The 21,557-nt window shown below is 42.7% G+C and overlaps 1 protein-coding gene across 1 annotated transcript in view; it reads left to right on the top strand.

The window, feature by feature from the left end:
* ASB2 (ankyrin repeat and SOCS box containing 2) overlaps positions 1-20,446 on the top strand; it is a 22,593-nt gene extending 2,147 nt beyond the window's left edge. Inside the window, 7 exon segments of the mRNA XM_010174336.2 lie at positions 4,911-5,077; positions 5,769-5,924; positions 7,890-8,135; positions 10,360-10,531; positions 15,365-15,926; positions 19,411-19,564; positions 20,310-20,446. Of these exon segments, the coding sequence (XP_010172638.2) occupies positions 4,911-5,077; positions 5,769-5,924; positions 7,890-8,135; positions 10,360-10,531; positions 15,365-15,926; positions 19,411-19,564; positions 20,310-20,446 (1,594 nt within the window).
* The last annotated feature ends 1,111 nt before the right edge of the window (positions 20,447-21,557 follow it).

Here is a 21,557-nt window from a genome sequence, read left to right as displayed (position 1 = left end):
CTGCCCTGCACCATGCCCAGGCTCTTGCAGCTGACCCAGATCAAACCTCCCTTGTTCTCTTCTCCCACTTCATCCCCCTCCATCCCTTCAGTGCACACATCCTGGGGACTCTGGGTCATTCAGTAGCTCTGAGGTGACAAGGACAGCAAGGGACAGATGCCTGTGCTGTGGTTTGTTTACATAGGCTGACTCCCACAGTAGGTGAAGCAGGCAGGTGCTGACAGTAACTGCATTGGTATTAATTCACAGTTCAACAGTGGGGAAGAGTGGGGAAAACAACATTTTATAGCAATATATAAACAAAGTGAGAATGTCCAGTCATTCAAAGTATTTCCTAAATGCTACTGAGATGCCATGCCTGTTCCCAGCAATACCTACACTGTCTTGCCACACTGTGGAAGGCTGCTGGGGAGCTGTACCACACCTTACCTCCCCAAGGAGGAAACCAGCTTGACTGACTTTGATCCTCCTGGCCACATTTTGCTGTTGGCAGACACTGTAAACAAGCCTAGGTGAACAGAGTCACGGATGAGGAGAGCAGACAGGCAGAGTGGTGGCCCAAGCTCTGCCCCAGTGCCTGTGTGTAGTGGAAGTGTCTGGACCATGATGGGTTTATTACAGCTCTCTGAGCAGCAGAGTAGATGCAGGCACCTGCCTTTAGCTATCAGATGAAGATAGGAAAATGTTGTAGGCAGCACTTCTGTGTCCTGCAGAAAACTCTCTTCTGCTCTTTTTAATCTACCCAGTTCAAATTCACTTTGTTTTATCCATCTTACAAGTCCCTCCCTGGATGCACAGTTGCAGTGACTACCCATCCACCACTCTTCTTCCTTTCATCCCTCACCCAGCTCTACAATCTTGTCCACCTCAACCTGCACCCTAGCTGATCCAGGCTCTATCCCAGGCTCTCCACTGGCATTGCCCTCCCTGACTTATATGAAAACCTCTTTCTGCTGAAACATTAAGCCTCCCTCACCCCTGTCACTTGCCAGCTCCCCTTGGCCACACTGAAATCACATCCTTTCATTAAGTGCTCTGCACATCTTGCATGCCTCTCTGCTGCTCTGGGTGCAATGACTGGCGGGTAGGCTTGTCTTCTGCATCATGAAGCTCAACAGAGTTCATTCCCAAGAAGGTTGGGATAAGGCTAAGTGACTGTGGCTTCCTCTGCTGCCAGGTAAGAGCAAGAAGCCACAGGAGAGCATGACGGCACCACTTTTATAGCCCTGGTCTCAGAGCCAGGCAGGGATGATAGTTGGCTTCACCTGGGGAGATGTTGTTCCTTCATGCTGCCTGCATCTCCGCAGGCTGCCAGGAAAAGAAGGAGCTTCCTGAACCCTTCTGTGCTCCACTGAACCTCTTTTGCAGCATTCAGAGTTGAGCCCACCATAGATCTTTTCTGCACTGACTGTTTATTGTCTCAGCTACTGGCCTTTGAAATGCAGTAATTCTTTTAATTCGCCTATAAGGTTAAGATTTCACCAGATCTTCAGGCTTCCTCCATAGTTCTAATACTCATTTTTTCTATATCTGATGAACTCCAAGAAGTAGAATGTGTTGGGTTTTTTATAACAGACAGCTATGAGCCAGGCAGAAAACAAGGATTTCACAGGGAGATTCATTAAACTTTCTGTACTGATCTGGAATTTGCTTGGCTAAAGCATCTACAGCCTGGTCCAGCAAACCCCCTCATCTTACTCAGGAATCATTTAAGGTCAAGGAGCCTGACAGAAGTTTGCTTCATTCAACATCTGAGGGCTGAAGCAGAATAGTAACTGATTCTTCACACATTTTTAACCCTACCACAGATCTGAGGTACCCTCTGATTTCACTGAGGTCTCAGCTAACGTGATTTCCTTGCATTTGCTGTGTGCCAGCCCCGTGCACAGTCTCCTGCCACGGCCCACCTGGCAGGCAGCAACTCATTAAGTGCCACTAACTCTGTGTGTGCCCAAATCCCAAGGTCACAGTGAGCAGCCCTGCATGTGTAACATCAGCCTCTGCACAGAACAGCAGATGGCTTCAGCAGCCTTGTGCCAGTGGCTTTTAAAGATGAAGATCCTCCCCCTCCTCCTCCTCTCCCAGCCAAATATGCCAATTGCTGCTGTTAACTGACTTCAACAAAATGCTCAATTTCAAACGCCTATATAAAAATCTATTATCTATACAAAACAAGCAATTTTAGATTTAGTCCCCAGGGTGCCCTAAACAGTAGGGAGACACAGCATGTCCCTGGGACCTCAGCCCGGCAGTTATTGGAAGGTCAGTTGATTCCTGAGGCCAGGAAGGCAGCTGCCTGCTCTAGCTGTTATCTCCTCAGGCAAAATGCCCAGCTTTGCGTCCCATATCTCCCTCCATTCCAGTTACTATTTTTGTGACTCTGCTGTCTTGAGATCACTGCTTCCAGCTATAGAGAAGCAAGTGGCACTACGTACTTTTTCACCTGGGAAATGGTGTCTTTTCCCATTCCTTGGCATGTGTGTTGTGTTCATTTGCTTCCACTCCAGGCCCTGAGTTTATCCTCAGAGAAGCAGCTTGGTGACTTTTTTTTCCAGTGCTAAAATCAGTATTAATGGCACAGATTGGGTACCTCTGGGCAAGCTGAAACTAATGATGCCTGTGTGAGTTTCAGGCTGTTGGTCTGTCCAACCCCTGCAAGGCAATGAAATCCAGTGCTGCTTCTGTAACCTGCACTAAATAAAGAGGTTGTACCAATAATCTACTTTTTGAGGACTCCTCTGCTGAACTGCCCATATTTTTCCATCTCTGATCTCACTCTGTTGTGGCATTCTAGACCTTTTGTCATAACCAGAATTTATGGTTGTTCTCATCGTTACTGCCCTGCATGACCTTCATCACAGGCTGTATTCCTACCCTGGTGATGATAATAGTCTTTCTGAGACACTCGCCTCCCTCCCCAGCCTCTCTGCCTTCAAGGCTGCAAGATTTTATCCTTAGAGTTAGTTCAAACCAAAAACTGTCCTGTGTTTTCAACATCCTCTTGTTATAAGCCTCTGAAAATATAGCCCACGTTCATTTTTAGCAAGTCCTCATTAGAACTGGAAAAATGTTTCTTCCTTTGCGGTGTTTGCTGTCACGAAGTTTAACCATTTGGTGCCTCAGAATAAGGAAGCAGTGGCTGCCTTCTCCCAGCTCAGCTCAGCAGGAGCAGGACCTGGCGCTAGAGCTGGAAGCCACGCACGGAGCCGCTGCCCACCATGGGCAAGGTTCCTGCCCGCAGCCGCTGCAGGGTACCAGCTCCCTGCCTCTGCTGCACTGCCGCAGGCTCAGCCGGGGTGGAAGGAGGGCATCCGGCCCTGCTGCAGGCACTGCTGACCAGTGGTACCAGGCACTGCTGACCAGCAGTATGGTGGTGACCAGGCAGCATCGTGACTCCAGCAGAGCAGGGAGTCCCACGGCAGCTCTCGCTGTAGCTCTGCAGGACTGGTGTGCCCAGGTCAGCCCTGCTCTGCAGTTGCTCTGGGTTGCTCTGTGGACTGTGCAGAATGTGTGCTTGGCAAAGGGAAGGCTTGTCAGAGCAAACCTCATTTGTAGGCTCACTTGTGTCTCACTTCTGGGGGGCATGGAGCACACCATGCTTTTTGTAGATTTTCAGGGTGAGCCTTTTCTTGAAAGTTTCAGAATTAGGTAGCATCAAACAATATTACTATCATGTTATTTTTCTTTCTGCTGCTGAACACTGAAATACTGCTTTAACAATTTTCAGTGATTCTACACATTTCAATGACTTTGTACTCCAAAGAGGCTTTAAAATATGCCCTCCCTTCCAAATATTATTTCATTCCTTTTTCTCTCTGTGCCTAGAAGTTACTTGGCCCAGTGGAGCCTGACAGTGGTTTGCTGGCTTCAAGTGGACCATAACACAAACCACTTCACAGCTTGGCACCAGGTCCCAGTTGGGCTTCCAGAGGCCCCTGACTGTTGCAGTTACTTGGGGACCTGCTGACTTGGCTAAGACATTTGCAAGAGTCCACTTGTTGACAAAGCTAATGGGTCTGCTCCCAAGCAGGCTTCTAAAGACTAGATTTTTACAAGTGTACAGCACTTAACATGTCTTACTGGGACACCAAAGACACATTTTTGAAGGTCTATAATGTCCACAGTGGTTATCATTTCTGAAAATTTGGGTACTCAGTGCTGAAATAACAGCTGGGGACCTCTGGAGCCTGGTCGCATGGTCACGAAGGGCAGCTCAGAATTTCATTTGAGTGGGTGGATATTTATTTTTTTTCAGTCCTCCCTGGCTCAGGAAAGGAGAGTCCAGACCACCACTGTAATGTTCACATGATCTAACCAGAGCTCTCCCTTCTTCATAACTGGACCAGCTACCTTCTGAAAACAGGCTTGTGTAAGAGAAATAGGAAGTATCTTTAAAATACAAGCACAAGATTTATGGACAATTTGTGCTTTAGGGCTAAACCACCTGCAAATCAAAGTTAAAATTTTCTTAAGGGATGAACAGGGACAATCCTCTTCAAAGCTGATCTTGTTCAAGAGATCTCATATGGAAACACTTTGCCACGTGTAATTATCACAACTATGGATGTTCAAGGCAGTGTACAGAGTATAGGTGGAGCTAGTCTTCCCCAATTCCAGATATCAAAAATATAAATATTTTTGTCAGAGATTAGTGACAGTTATATTTTCCTTACACTCCAAGGTAAGATATTAGCACCTCCAGCCAGTGATTCTTCTGTTGTGAATGGCCAAATTAGAGCAGACAAATTTTACCTCCACAGGCCCTGTTGCAAGACGTATTAGGGCCATGAATACTTAGTATAAAGGCTGTAGGGGTTCACTATTTTGGCTAACTGATACAGTGATGTTGCTGAAAAAAAGCTTCTCAGTAATGAAGGAAGCAGTAATTGGGTTTTAATCCTGTTTTAAAGGGAACTTGACCCTGTAGTGGCAGCAATCAAGGATGGAGATGAAAAAGCAGTATGTAACATGATGAAATCAGGAAAAGACCTTTCTGAACCTAATAAGGATGGCTGGATACCCCTCCATGAAGCTGCTTACTATGGCCAAGTGGGTTGCCTGAGCCTGTTGCAAAAAGGTCAGTGAAATTAAAACTATTTCATTACAAAAGGGAAAATAAGAATATGAATAAACTAAAAAGCAGAATTAGCAGCATCCCAATCCTTGCCTGAGACTGTGTGTGAAGTGTTTGGGGTTTTTTTTCAGTCTCTGAGTGTATATTAATTTCACCTTCTCTTTGAGAATAGGTTTCCAGACCAAAGCCTCTAAAAGTTAGGATCTTCAGGAGAAAATCATATCTGGAGAGATCTTGCCAAGCCCTGGATTTCTCACAGTAAAGCCTGGTAGCTGAGCTTTCAGCTGTTGTGTGCTGCTCGGCTGCCACAGCCGACAGCAGTGACCCCAGGTCCCACCAGCTGGAGATCCAGCCCAACACCTCTTTGCTGGTGCTCGAAGGTGTTTAACTACTATAGTTTGTTTTCAAACTGCTACTAAAGAGCAGTTACGCAGCAGCTTTCTGCATCACTAGTGGTGATAGCTGAACATTTTAGTCTAAGCCAGTGACTGATTTAGATACTTATTCTGAGTTCTAGTAACTTTATAGTATATTCTTAACTTACTTTGCTTATGGAAAAGGTAAAGAAATAAACAACAAACAAAACAACAAAAACTCACCTAAAACTCCGAGGATTTTGAAAGGTGATGGTGCTGCAGACACTTGTGTACTTACTACATGCCATCATGACTTTGAGCTCACTGTTTATTCACAGCATACCCCAACACAATCGACCAGCGCACACTGAACGAGGAGACAGCTCTCTACCTGGCCACCAGCCGGGGCAACCTGGACTGCCTGCTCTCCCTGCTGCAGGCTGGGGCTGAGCCTGACATCTCCAACAAGGCCAGAGAAACACCGCTCTACAAAGGTGAATGGCTGTGTTTCCAGGGATGCTGAGCTCTTCTGGCACCACCAAGGCAGAGCTGCAGGTGCACTTGAGATGTGGGGCTAAAAAGCAGCAATTAGCTCATATTTTGCTCCTTCCTCCTGTCATCTTGTATCTACTATGTCTGACGTGCCATGCCACGACCTTTCTGCTCGTCCACATCAGAGGCAGGATTATTAGTGGCTGCCCTGCAGGGTGCATGCTGCAGCATGGTGCTGAGGGTGGGGTGTGTGATGCTTAGTGGGGCCCTAAGCACAGGGTGTCTGCCCAATGTCCCAAATTTACAGAAAGCAGAAAGCTGGATAGTACAGGAATATGTATGCTTTCCTGAACAGCAGGACCTAAGTAGCTGTTAGAGGTGTGAGTACAGTAACTGTAGACACGCCAGTGATTCACAGACTGCGTGGGCCAGGCCAGGCTGTGTGCTACGGGAGATACATAAACAATCCAGTGAGGTAGAAAAAGTGTTTAACATGGATATATAACTTCACTACTGGTCAGAAAAATACTTTATTTAGTAGAACAGCATTGCATTCATGATATCACAAAGATTCAGAGAAGATGATCTCTTACACCTTTCTGTGCCTTCCCCTTTTATTGACTGCTCCTGGCATGACTATTTTTAGTGCTCTAAAACATTAAAAGGCACATATAACTGGTTTCAGCAGTAATATTGCCTCCAACTTTGGATGCCTCACATTAGAGCTGCTCAGTTTAAAATGCCTTTGTTTTAAAAATCTGGCTTATACTCAGCTAAAAGAAAGCTGTTCAACATGCATTAAAAACACAATAGTGGTAGTAGTAGTACTTGTAGTAATAATAATAGTAGTATGAAAGCACTCTTTAGCCAGAAAAAAATCTGTTATTAAGTATATGCTAGTGTTGATGCAAATTTTCTGGTCTATTCTACAGAAAAAAAAAAAAAAAATTGAAAATATTATTGTAACACATTACACATCCCTAGTATGGAAGCAAATTAAACTCTGCAGAACTATCCATAGGTAGTTACAGCAGTACCTAATCAGATAGTTGCTTTCAGTACGTGAGTGACACCCATGTATAGGAGAGGAAACCATGGCAATGTCCCAAGGGAAGAATCAAAACCAAAAGTCAGGAGTTCTGCAAGAAAAAGACACCATTATTTCAAAGAAAAAACCCAATTGCTATGGTATGTGCCGGCCTCTCTTTCTGCACATTGTACAACAAATGCTAATTGGGGGTTGTGAAAATGGCTGCTTATTCTGGGCACATATGTTTTGGGGTCTCATGGTAAAAGTGTGTAGGAAGACTCATGATTTGGGATTCAAAAAGCAATGGAACAAATTGGTAGAATAACAATCAACAAAATACTATTGTCAAGAAAATACCTTTAGCTCAGATTGGTCCTGAACCATTCATTGTTGGAAGTCAAGAAAGTGCTACTGATTCACATCATTATTGTTTTCTAAGGATCCTTTTCTGGCCACTGTTGATTTGAGCTTTTTTTAATTGTCTTGTCTATATAGAGCTTTATCTGCAGTAAGATGATACAGAATCAGTTTGCACAGAATTTGGAAGGAAAGTGTTCAGGTGGTGTGATTTCTGTAATATGTTCTTCACAAATTATCTCCTGTACCTTGTCACCTCCCTGTGTCACCGTGGTGTGCAGTTTGTACAATGTGCTGAGCTGGACTCCCTTCAGTAGCAGGCTTGGCACAAGTCCTGCACAGGATGCTTAGCTGCCCCCAGGTCCTGGTTGAAGATTGGCTTCACTGCCACATCCATTACAAGCCCCAGACAGTGTCATTCAGCAAAAGCTCGGTCCTCATATTGACCTAGATGGATTTTTGGTCTTACTCACTATGGCCTAGTTGTATTACATTTCCATATGCTACATGAAATGGATACCACAACACCCAGAATCTTTTCAAAAGCCTGTCCCAATCACTTCCCTTTTTTCCAAAACAGCCTGTGAGCGCAAGAATGCAGAGGCCGCAAGACTCCTGGTGCAGTACAATGCTGATACCAACCATCGTTGCAATCGAGGATGGACTGCTCTCCATGAAGCTGTCTCCCGAAATGACCTGGAGATTATTGATATCCTTGTGAAAGGGGGTGCCAAGGTTGAGTCGGCAAACTCCTATGGGATCACTTCTTTATTTGTGGCAGCTGAGAGTGGGCAGCTGGAAGCTTTGAGATACCTGGCAAAATGTGGTGAGTACGGTTGTGCCTTTACATGTGTTTACTCATTCCATTTTTAATGTTTCAAAGCTCCCATTAATTCTCCCTGGCTCAGTTTTTCTGTCTCTGAAGACAAAGCCTTGCCTGCAGTGGTGCTGAAACCCTGTTCATTGTTGTTCCAGATGGCTGAATTCTGTAAGGTCTTTCAGAGAGCATGATCTAGATGTATGCACTTCAGCATTCATTCATGGTCACCTACTTTGAGAAGTAATATGGTGCTCTCTAATTGCATTGCCTAACAGCTTTCAAAACTTATATTGCTGCACACATACAGCCTAAAATCCAATCAATCATAAAAGACAACTGTAGGTGGTAATAGATGGCAGAAGTTGAACATTGGCCAACCCCATCTGCTCATGAACATGTGCAGTGATGGGCAAGGTTAGCTCTCCTCCACTAATGAATTCTGCTGAAAATAAATAAAGTACTATTGTGTAGTTTACAAATTTACACCAAGGAGAAGGAGACTCACTCTCCCCCATGTGTATGTGTTCAAACATATAAACAGAGTGAATGTGCTTCTAGTTTACACTAAACCTACCTTTACTGCTCCCATCATGTAAAACAGTTTTACAATAAGCACAACATACTTTACTACTCTTTGGAGGCACATTTCATTTTCACCAGGGGCTAATATCTTCAATGTAGGTAAGAACTGAGTCCTGCACTTGTGATACAAGAGCTAAACAGTGACGGAGAAAAGAAAAACTTTTTAAGCCATTAGTATGGCTAAGAAAGATATGAGAGTTGGGAAAAAAAGAATGTGTTCTGCTGTCCAACTAGCACTGTCAAGACAGTTTTTAGACTACTATTTTAGAAACTAAGCCAGAATGTGATTTGTGTTTCAACTTAGATGGATATTAGTATTTCCTTAAAGTTAAATTTTGAGAAAAATACATAGGAGAAAATCCAATAAAAGTGCCCAGTTGTTTCATGCCATGAAAAACTCCTCTGAGAATCCCAGGAATTATATCACTGCATTGTTTGCAATGAGAGATGTTCATCATAAAAAGAGTTTCTTTTTCATCTCTTTTTCATTAGGAACGTAGTCCTGTATTGTGTTTTGTCACTGCAATGCTCCTGATGTTTCCAGCTACAACATCTTCAAAGGGCCAAACACAACACAGATGTTTCAGTTTGTGGTGAGAGCACAGGGAAATGTTCTCTTTGGCAGGGAGTTTTCGTGATCAAACAGGAGACTGATTGGCTTCTTTATTGGGGTTTACAAGCAAAACTCCAGTGAACTGTCATTCCCATTTAGGATACACATAGACCAGCCTTCCTGAGGACACCATGGTACAGTATATTACAGTCGAAACCCAGGCTTTCAGGCCTTAAATATCTAGCATAAAAAAGCTAGATTCCAAATTGTTTGTGTTCAAAAAGTATTAGGTCTTGGTTTATTCTTGCATGTTCTTTATTAAGCCCCAAGTAAAATAGTAGCTCATTATATAATATTTATCTTTTTTTGGTAAAATTTACCATCTTGAGCCTAACTTGAACCTTCATGAAACTAAGAGATATGGCTTCAGGTGTTGAGTTTTGATATTAAATATTCGTTGACTGAGGCATACCCAAATGAAAGGGGATTAGAATTGTTGCTCAGTACTATGCAGATGTCATGTTATAGAGTCCTATTTTAACCTGGATATATATTAAAATTAAAATATAGTATAAATGCATTTAAAGTATGAATATATGGAGTATAAATAATATGTATAAATGTAAATAAATATGTATCATAAATACATAATCATAGAATTTTGGAGAGCACCTATTGAGATCATCTGGTCAAAGCTCTTGCTCAAGAATAGAGTATATACATAGTGTAAACACATAAATATGAATGCAATTATTGTGTCCAAAGAAAAGGCCATGCCATATGAAGAACAGCACATTTTAAAGTTTCTGCCTTTGAGATACAGCTGAATGGAGCTTAGATTCAGGACTGGCAGCTAATAATTGCCATCCACGTTAAACCCTCCCTCATAAAATTCAGCAGAGATCTATGATATGACTGTACATAACTGATATGACTGTATCACTTTTTCATTTTACTCTGATATGACCTCATTCACATCCCCTTGCAGCACATTTTGTAGCTCCAGTGTCATGGAGATGTATGCATTCATTCAAAGTATGTTGCTTCCATCTACTTTTAACCTTTTGGTGCTACAGAGATTTTTTTTCTTCCTAGGTGCTGATATAAACACTCAAGCCAGTGATAATGCCTCTGCTCTTTATGAAGCCTGTAAAAATGGACATGTACATGTTGTGGAGTTTCTTTTGTCCCAAGGAGCAGATGCTAACAAAGCCAATAAGGATGGCCTGTTACCTCTTCACATAGCAGCCAAGAAAGGGATTTGCAAGTAAGTTTTAGTTAATGTCATAGTTTCATCTTTTAGACCAGAATCCAAAGTCCTTATGAAGAGGAGAATATAATGTCCCAGATCTAATTCTGAGCATTGCAAGCAAAGTTGCTCCCAGTTGAGAACTGGGCTTCCCACTTGCAGAGTTCAGGTTGGAAATTATAAACTGAGTAGTGTGTTTGTGGGTTGGGATGGGATGGATTGGGATGGGGTGAGTTTTTAGGAATGTAGGCTGCAAGATCACTTGAGCTTTGCCAAGGTATCACCTCTTACAGCTAAATAACCTCATGTATCTTGGAAGTGGATTAAACTGATCTCCACAAAATATGCTCAAGATAGAATAAAAAAGCATCTCTGTGTGTGTTGAGGGGGGTTAGTCCTCAATAGCTGTTGCAGCATAGCTTGCAGTCATTTGCCTACATGAACCCATTGTGATTCTTCTGCACAAGCAGAACATGCTGCATTCAGCTCTCGTGTGTTCAGGTTTTATTAACAATAATTCAGATGTTGACAGTGGGAAGTGGTTAAGTGAATCTCTAGGGCATTAGTGAGATTATTGCTAGAGTATGGTGTCCAGTTCTCGTATCCTCCCTTTCAGAAACCTTTCAGGAAATTGGAAAGGCTTCAGAAAAGAAGTACAAAATTACTCATAGTCTGGAAAATATACTTTATTACTGGTGATTAAATGACTCTTAAATTTAACAGACATGCATAAAATGATCCAGTGGTTTGTTTCTGAAATGAAATGTGTTTGGGATAGAGCTGAACACATTCTTTAAACAGTGAGAAAAGTAACTAATGGAAAAAAAAAAAAAAAAAAAAAACAGGAATGGGGAGATTTACCAGTCTTCTGAAGTAGAGGTGTTTATAAGAGGAAGAGAAACTCCACAGCCTGTGATAAAAGATATCAATTTAGAAGACACTGACTAGGGATGGGATTGTTGCACTGTCATGTAAAAAGTGTTTACCTAGCTCTTTCAAGACCTGGGACATTGGAGCATGCCTCTGAGCCTGAACTCGTTTACTTCTGATCCTAGGGGAAGTTTTAGCTCCTGCCTTTAACCTCTTGCTGCTGGAAGAGCGAGTGGTCCACAGCTATTTTTGCAAAACACAATCACATCATGCAGTGACAGATGCTTTTGGTGACTGTAGTGAATTCTTCTGACTATCACAGTTTCTATCAAAATCCTTCAGCAATAGTCAAAGGAGACAGTATATCCAACTGCAAAGACTCTTTCTGGATATTAAAGCTATCCTTACAAACAACTGCTGTAGTGGTTTCTTAGATATTTCACAGTGTCTGGGGATTTAAAACTTTTTGACAGCACTACACCTTCCCATAGCATCTTTTATCCTAGCATTTAGGTCTGCTTGGGAATCCCAATTAAGCTTCTCAAATCACTTTTATAGACCTGAGGATATTAATTTTCTGTAGTTGGCATACACCTGCTTCTTTGTGCAAGCTGTGTATTGTAGAGGGCAGCCCAGTGTGAATTTATTGAATGGGTTTATATGCTTACAGCATGTACATGAATAATACCCTGCATAGACTAATGCAGGCATGATTCAAAGTTTTCTCTGGCGTTTGAGTTACAAAGACATTTTCTTGAAAACATTTTAGATTAGAAATGTGCCAGAGACAGAACCCAGCTCCAGTTGCTCACTTTCAAAAAATTTCATTTGAAAGTACAGTAAGTTAGTCTGAATCCAATTTGTATATAGAGTCTGGACCAGCTCTCTAAATCTTTCCTTCCTCTCTACAGTTCCACACCCCAATCTGAAAAGGAATTTATATGGAAACTCTGCAACCTGAGTCCATCCCCATGTTATAAAAGAAAAGGCCTGATTCAGACCTCACATATATTATTCCCAACAACCAGCAGCATAAATGGGACCAGAATTCAGCCCAAACTCTGAGTTCCTTCACTTGTAAAAGATTGAGCACAAATTTCTGTGCACAACTGCTGCAAAAGAAAGAAAAAAGATAAAGATCTCTTATAAATATTTATCTAAGTGACAAATCTTTAGCCCAATTGGCTGATCATTCTTAATTCCTCTGGTATTCAGTAAAATAGCACCCTTCACAGTGACCTCTCTTTGTATTCCTGCAGATTTAATACGTAATTCTGCAGGAATTCCTTGCTTTATTTTTTTGCCAGAGCACGAAGGCTCCCTACCATCAAAAAGCCAAGAATGTGGTCCCAAGGCTCAACTGTCAACTTATTGCTTGGTGTTTGTTTATTTTAAATGACACCTTGTCAATATTGACCTGAAATTCATAGGGGTCATCTCATCAGCTGCAGGACAATCCCCTTCGGAACTGAGATGCTGAGAAGGGAAGACTTTGTGAAGTGTGGGTAGATTTATTAAGTAAACACAAGTCAATAAACTCTTGGCATACTCATACTAAGTATGCTCTGCCTCCTCCATATAATTACTAACAAATAGAAATCACAGAAGCAGGTGTCAGGGATGAGGGAAAACTCAGCACTATTTTAAAACTGTACATGAAGATCAGTCCTATGATAGATGTGGGATGTGATCTGGCTTGTGTGGCCTTGGCTGCCTTCACTTGAGATGCCTTCTCCTTCTAGACAGACAGGAAAGACTGCACAAATTAGGAGGGACAGGTTCAAGCTACAAAATTAAATTCTGGTACAAATTTGATGCTTCCTGCTTTTCCACCCCAATAAATGTGGGGTACAGGGAGTGTACTGAGGTCTGGGACACTGCAGCATTTGGATGCAAAGCCTCAGTGTGGTACCCCTGTGGTGAGGTTCAGGTCCCCCCTGCAGACAGAAATGACACAGTGCCTCTTTAACTCAGATGTAAAGAGCTGGCTGAAGCACATATGCTGGAGGGAGAGAACAAAACAGACCCTTAAATCTTCAAAAGAGTTGATCATGGGATGACTAATGCTGGCACTTGGCATGGTGTCCTCTCCGTGCTCTGTGCCCTTTTTGTTATTATGGCTCTTACAGAACATTTGCTAATGGTGGGAAGTTGCCAGCTCACCAGCACCCAAAACTGCTGCTCCCTGGTGAGCATCACAGTGTTAGAAGATTAGTGAGGCTGCTTGGAGGAAAAAAAAAAAAAACAAAACAAACAAAAACCCCCCAAAACCCCACAACAAAACAAAAACAAAAAACAACAAGCCACACTTAATTTGCCAAGATATTTACATAATTTAAAAAGCCTTTTTGTTTAAAAATGAGATGTAGAAGTAACTTGGAGACGTCAACAGTCCATCCTGTAAATAGGAACATAATCCTGTAAAGTGTTATGCATCTTCAACTCTTATTTCAGCTCCTGGAAGTGTTGGAGGCTCAGTCTTTCACAGCATCATTCAGTGCACCACAGACAAAGGTTTTCATGAGACTAGCACTTATATTTGGCTGAGTTCATTATGTAAATATATGTCTGATGGTCCAGTGTCGAGACCAGCTATTGCACTCAAGCTGAAGATTGCAGCATTTTAAAGGAGACACACTACATGGTAGGAAAATGAGCTTTGTATGTTTGTGTGTTAGAAGAGCTGTTGATTGCTAGATAGAGGAGTCCGCATGGGAGGAAGAGGAGGAGAAGGTGTGCTTATCTTACTGACCCCCACAAGTTCTTTTTTTAGATATCCCTCCCTCCACAGGAATTATATAGGGAGCATGGGCATCTCCTGAGCCAGTAGACAGACTCAGGTTGGATGCTCCCTAGTATCTTTCTGGAAGTAGCTTTAAGATGACTTGTCTGTATTTATAGAATCAACCTAGTGCCTTGGCTAAACCACCCAACTTTATGAGCAGGAAATGAGGGTTTAACTCATGGGGCTGGTAATGCAGCTCCAATGACACCTATGGAGACATAAAAATGATCATGGATTTGTGACTGCAGGTTTCCTGTACGTCATATATTTGAACTTCACATTACATAATGAGAGCAGCTTGATTTATGTTGTTGTGTTTAAGGCCACATCACACTTTCCGACATCAATCTCTGATTACTGGGGTTTAGAACTTGGCTGTACATTTTTTCTCCCTGGGCTAAAGCATGGAAACCAGCCTGGAAAATATTTTTATTTATTTTTCTCCCCTTTCCTAATTGTCTTTTTGGCTCCCCATGGTCTGGGATGGATGTTGATAGCCCCATGGATTTGCCACAGCCAAAAGCCACACAGTGAGAGCATCCAGGATAGAGATCAACCCAGGGTAATAACTGGAAACGAAATATGTAGTTTACCCTAGCTCAGTCCTGCAAAGGAAGGTTTTGTTTCACCTCCTTTCTGGTCTCAAGCCTCTTGCTGAGGCTGTGACCCAGGAGGCATATTAATGCCTTGTGTTGGCACCCTTCTCTACTGAGCAATAAAGCAGTCCTGATGGAGATGGGGAGATACAACCTCTCTGCTGGCACCTCAGCCTGTACACCTGTTCCTCCAGTCCTACCCACACTATGGAGATGAAGGTGCAGAATGTCTGGGAGATCCTGGCTGGGTATCTGCCATTTGGGCTGTGTCATCTGAGAGAATTGCAGCAGTGTAGGTGAGGTGCCAGTACATCATTTCTTCCATAGTGACTGCCCCTGTAACTGCCATTACCTCATATAAATTGTTGCTCCACAAAACAGGGGTCATGCAACTCACAGTTTTGGTTAGGTAGGAGCACAGGGAGTTGTTGACAGATTTCAACTTCGCACCCTGGTTTCTCTCAGAGAGAGTTGTTCCTGTGCCCAAGTTGACAGGCTCTCTCCTACAGTTACAACTATCCGGCTATGATGTTCTGTATGATTGTAGATCCCTTAGATCCCCTAGAGCTCACTGCTGTTCACTGACTTTCCACCCGGCAGGATTGTCTCCATGCTGATCCCTGTGACCAGCCGCACCCGTGTCAAGCGCAGCGGCATCAGCCCCATGCACTTAGCAGCTGAACGCAACAATGATGACATCTTGGAAGAGCTGATCGATGCTGGTTATGATGTCAACTCCACCCTCTCCGATGAACGGTCCTGTCTTTATGAGGACAGACGCACCACTCCCCTCTATTTTGCTGTTTTTAACAACAACATCTATGCCACGGAACTCCTGTTGCAAGCTGGAGCCAACCCGAATGTTGACCTCATCAACCCATTACTCATCTCCATCCGCCATGGCTGCCTGAAGACCATGAAACTGCTCCTTGACCATGGAGCAAACATTAATGCCTATATAACAAGTCATCCCACCGCATTTCCAGCTACTATCATGTTTTCAATGAAGTACCTTTCTGTGCTGAAGTATCTCCTTGATCTGGGTTGTGACGCAGGTTCCTGTTTTGAGTGTCGGTATGGAAATGGCCCACACCCTGCATTAAATTACAGACGGGACAGACTTAATGATCCTCAGCTGTCCAAGGAGCCAACCGTAGTACAGGTAAGCACTGCCTAGTCTACTTACAGTACTCCGGAGGATGTCTCCTACACATGTATCTTGACAACTTTAACATATTTTTTCTCCCAACTTTCCTATGAGAGAATATGACTTTATTCTTACTTTATTTACAGAAAAAAAGGCTCAGTAAGAGTCTGTGAATGTTCCAAGTTGACGTTCAATGACAGCAGGATGGTAGGCAACAGCTGTTGTGGTCCTAGCTTGAATTTTCAGTGACTTATAGCCATATTGACTGCTTTGCCATCATATCTATGATATTCTTTTCCTCTGGACCTGAGATGCCAGGAGTGAAGCATGTTGTCTTGACAGGCAATGTCATATGGGCGGTAGCATATGGGCAGTAGAAACCTGCCTGCTTTATTTGCCCTGTAAGATTTGTTTTGCCTGATAGGGAATTTAAGCTCCCAGTTAAATTAAAATTGTTTAGTGCTTCACTTTATGAGGATAAACTAATGAATGTAAATAATTGCAATATCCAAGTCTACTGGATAAGCAGCCCTGGAGAGGCTTCAACATGCAATACAACAAAGAAATCCCAGCACAGCATTCTTTCTATTTTGCAAAGAATCAGGGAAGAAATAAATCAGTTTCAATTTAAGTGTAATTTTGAGGGATTTTAAATAGTCATTTAGCCCAAAGAGGTGGTTGCCCCTAAATGCTCCTTATTAGTGGAAAGAATAAAGGAAAACATTAAAAGATCCTAAGAGATCTTCACCTTTGTATCAGTTCTATCTTCCAAAAGACTTTACTCCCCAGTAACGTGCCTGGGAAACAAACAAACAAAAAGAAATCTTAGAAAGAGGATTGTAAGAGTCCATCAAAATAATCTCATATCCAAAACAGAGCTGTCTTCTTCTTGAGAGTGTTTGTCACAGTAAAATTGCTCCAGGACACCACATTTTTGTCAAAGAAAAATTAATAAAATATATCATCTCTAGTTCTTGAACAATTATATGGTAGCATGTAGAGTGAACAGAGGGCTGGAATTCCAAGGCAAGGAGAGAGGTTTTGTCTATAGCCTTCTATGATGTACTAGCCACTCAAAACCAGTTATGTTTTTACTTATTTAAGCACATTGTTTCCATCTGGATCTCACCTAAAACTACCTTTAGTGCCTAACAAAATATTAAGTCACTCACAAACAGTCATCACCTCAAAAGTCAGACCACATGAGGCAGAGGTAGCAAAAGCTGTGTAAAATTATATCAGTGCCTAGAGAGAGACTGGTGAGGGACAACACATACAGAGAAAAAACAATCCCTTCCTTCTGATATTATTTTAAATTTGCTTCTTATTTCTGGGAATTTGGCTAATAAAAGTAAGTCTTGTATGGTTCACCTACATGATATAGTTGTGATATAGCTTGTATTCTGAAATATAGAGGATCTTATGAAACTATAGCTTTCTCCACACAAAAGATGTGCATTTTTTATGTTCTTGTATAAGATTACATAAGGATAATAAATCTGAATGATTAGTCTTTATACAGTAAATACATTGAGCTACTGGAAGTTTAGTAGCATTACTGTTGCTACTAAATTAATGTGTCCCAGAGAAAAACAATGCAGAAAAATGGTTGCTGTCTCACTCCACACTTCCAGAATTCCAGTGTCAAAACTGTGAATGTGGGGAATGAAGTATCCTCCTGCCGCGAGAGGGCATGCAGGGGCCTCCCGAGACCGCGGGCAAAGTGCGTGCCAGAGGCAGGGTCACTTTGTCCCTGAATCAATCCCATTGCCTGTACTTGCAGGTTTGCATTATTCTGCTTTGTTTTGCTGTGCTTCTTTTCCTGCAACATATTTTGGAACATTTTTATTCCAGAAAACACTTTTGTAGGCTGAGCTTGTGAATAGGGGAGAGAAAAAAGGCAGGCAAGGTGTCTGGCGGAGGCAAGAAGAGGAAAGTAGTAAGATCCAGTGTTTTATTTCCCTATGTATGTGTCCTCATTTAAACTCTGACAAAGTGGCATTACTGGTTGGAGATGGTAGTGCAGATCCCCAGTTTGCACATCCTGTAACTGCATGGCAATGGCATATGCACTGGAGAATGACAGGCAGATACACTAAACTGAACTTCCTCTAAGTGGTCCAGGTAGGAAACTGTGGGTTGTCCACTGGGATCCTCCCAACATTACTGTATCTAATTTTCCTGGGAAACATTACATGGTGATGCCCACTGCAAAAAAAAAGGTCAGAAGAGTAGTAAATACCTCTGTGAATCCTCTCACCTTCCATAAAATGGCTTTATAATTTTCTGCAGCTTTATTCTTTCCAAGGTGAGTTAATATAGTTTTATTTCTGCATAAGAGTATCCACTTAAGAGTTTAATGCATTTTGAGTTAGAACTTATGCATGTATAATCAAATGTGATCTAGTTATAGGAGCTTAAACTGAACGAGGTTTAAGCTGGTGCATTTTCTTTCTAGTTTGGGGTAGGCTTGGAGGGCGCCTGCAGACAGTCTCAGGGACTAAGCTGATGGATGGTGCTTAAGCCACCATCATTCAACTGGGTTTGGTCATGTGCCTGTGTTCTTATCCACACAGCGTAATATAGTTAATAGTAAATTTTCTGATTGCTCACAAGCAGGTAAGTCCACAGATATTTTCACAATATGCAGCACCCTAACAGAGACAGATGAGGCTGTCTGGTATAATACACATTTAGATTAAAGCGGGAAGAGAAGTCAGTACTTTTTTGAAATGATACTGCTTAAAACCAGATCTGTAAGTCTGTTCTTCAGTATCTCCATCAGCAGCCCTTCAGGCAACGGCTCTGAGTACCCTGCACTTTGCAGTGGGGGGAACAGGTTTGCCTGACCCATGCCTGATTAAGAAAGATGCTTCTGCTCTGTATTAGGCCCAGGACAGTTCTCCTATGGGCAAGTAAAACCACCGGGGATGCAGCTCTACAGAGATTTCCCTAGACTTGTTTCTAGTGAGGTGTTTGATCCTCAAAAGCTGCACACACCAGTGGGTTCACCAGAAGTAGCAGGTGCTGTGCTCTGTCGAATCTTTTTCTTTCCATAAGCCTCCTCTGTGCGCAGTTGCCTCACAGAGCTCCTCCCAAGAAAGAAAAGGGACCCAGCACACTGGGTCACAGCACCCTGGGCTGCATGGATCTTTCAGCAGCTCCCTTACTGGCTTGGGGCAAAGATGTGAGAACTCCTGTGCCCTCCCACTTCTGTAGAAGTATGACCTTTGGACCCTGTAAACAATTCAGCATCCTTTTCATGCTGCGGAGCTAGGACTCCACCAGGGTTGTGTCCTCTTGCAGTTGGAAAGAGGGGGTTCTGCCTCCAGCTGCAAAAAAAAGGAGGCTTTAGTTGAAGTTTTCTGAAGGGAAACTGGTAACTGGTCTCACAGCTGGTAGAAGGGTGGGACCACCAATGCAGTCACGGCTGTTGCTAGCATTGCAGTTTCCATGAGTGCCTTTCCACTGACTGTAGTCACTCTGTTTTTCCTTGAAGTTCTGTGAAATGGTGTCTACTCCAGAGATTAGTCGCTGGGCCGGGCCAATCATTGATGTTCTCCTGGATTATGTGGGTAATGTGCAGCTTTGTACCCGGCTCAAGGAGCATATTGACAGCTATGAGGACTGGGCTGTCATTAAAGAAAAAGCAGGTATGGTCACTCAGGAGAGGATCTTGCACAAATAGTCCCACTATTGCAATCAAAACCACAGTTGCCATCTCCTCTTAGGAGTCATCCCTTAGACTCGACAGGATTTCCCTACTGAGATTGAATTACATTTTGGACCAGGTATGAGGCACTAGAAATTGCTGGAATATCACTGACTCTTTGATGTTAAATGTACAAAGGCTGTGGATCTGACCCAATGGGAATGAGCATTACCAACGCAGGAAGATCCATTTGGCTGTACCTGGGCTGCAGTCAGATCAGGGCAGGTGGGCAGCGTGACCATCTCCACAGCAGTCCAGCTGCCTTTAAAGCCCTTACTAATATTCTGCTCTCCTAAGCATTCTTTCCCTTAGGATCCAAAGTCTTTCATAGACATTATCAGAATTAGTTTTCTGGTACCAAGCTAATTTTGGTACATATTACATTTCTTTTCAGTGGGAAGACTGAGTACTGTGAAATGGTGTGTTTAAATCCTAGAAAACCCATTCCTAAGGCTGAGATGGGGTACAGCAACCCATCCTCCAGCCCCGCTTCTTCCCTATGTCATGCCTCAGAATAGATGAGCTATCACCAATGCCAGACACATCATCCCTCCATTACAGAAAAGCCCTGGTTTTTCAATCCTCCTCCTGTTTTCCTCTTGCCACTGACCTTGCCAAGCCAAGCTGTCCCTCACAAGTTTAAACCTGTTCTGCTTGTGTTTCTGACCTGCTTTCTGACCTTTCAGAGCCTCCACGACCTCTTTCCCATCTTTGCCGCATCAAGGTACGAAGCCTGGTTGGAAGAAACCGCATTAAACTTCTTGACACCTTGCCTCTCCCAGACAGACTGATTCGATACTTACAGCATGATTACTCACAGTGACCCCAGGCACACCGGACACGCAGCGGCTTCCCAGCATGGCACACGGTGTCATCGGCATGGCCAGGGTGCACGTCGTGCGTGGTGGGGAAGAACTGCCGGTGGCTTGGCTGAGCACCCTCCAATGACTAATCTAGGAGAAATATGTGTCTGAAGCATGAGCAAGAAGAAAATGGAGGAGAGATCAAGCTAAACATAGGACTGTTATTAGGTTTTCCAAGAGAATACACATATGATTCACCTCAGAGTTTGGTCTGCAAAGAACAAGAAATTAAAGCCAATACTGAAAAATTAGTAGTGCTGAAGCTATCAGTGAAGAATTCAAAGGTATACTGGGATTGTGGTGGAGCTTAGCATCCTTACTGCGACCACAATTCAGAAATTGTCAAGAGTCAACATATTTGGGAGAAAAATCACATTTCCTTCACTGACTGAGATTTTTATTTTAGTTTCTATTCCACTGTTTGGATTTCTGCTAAGTCTGTTGGTTGAGAATTCTCTGATACTTTGACACCATCTTACTAACACTTTTACTTGCATTTTTTGTACCTTTCTTGTTGAGTAGAGTACTTGATTTCTAAATGTTCAAATCTCAGAACTTTTTAACAGACTAAAATCCAGAAATGTTGATTCCTTTAAAAGTCAAGGAAAGGTTTATTTAAGAAGGCTATAAGAAATATATTTGCACATACTGAAAACAGTTCATTTTGTATTACATATGCAATAAGAAGCAGGTGAAATTCTGCTTGAGAGAATTTCCTAGACGGGGGATTTGAAAGCAACTCTGAGCTTTTTTTTTTTTTTGTGTGTGTGTGTGTGTGTAAATTAGAAGTAGCTGCACTGTAAACAGTAGCTTTACTCTGTCATGAAGCTGGTATCAGAACAGAACAAAGCCCTAGAGACGCAGGAATGGAAAGTGATGTGACAGAGAGAGGTGAGGTATGTAGGGCGAGGCAACACTGCTAAACCAAATTTATCTGTTCCTCTCATAGAAGATGTTGTCCCTACAAAACCCAGCCTTTCTTATGTCCTTGAACCTCTGTGGCTGTAACAATACCATCACTGGAAGAAAAGAGAGATTATTTCAAAATTATGAAGGTCAGACTTCGAGATT

Source organism: Antrostomus carolinensis, unplaced genomic scaffold, assembly GCF_000700745.2.
Source record: "Antrostomus carolinensis isolate BGI_N321 unplaced genomic scaffold, ASM70074v2 scaffold6768, whole genome shotgun sequence".
Classification (NCBI taxonomy): domain Eukaryota; kingdom Metazoa; phylum Chordata; class Aves; order Caprimulgiformes; family Caprimulgidae; genus Antrostomus; species Antrostomus carolinensis.
This window is presented reverse-complemented; position numbering and strand designations above follow the sequence as displayed.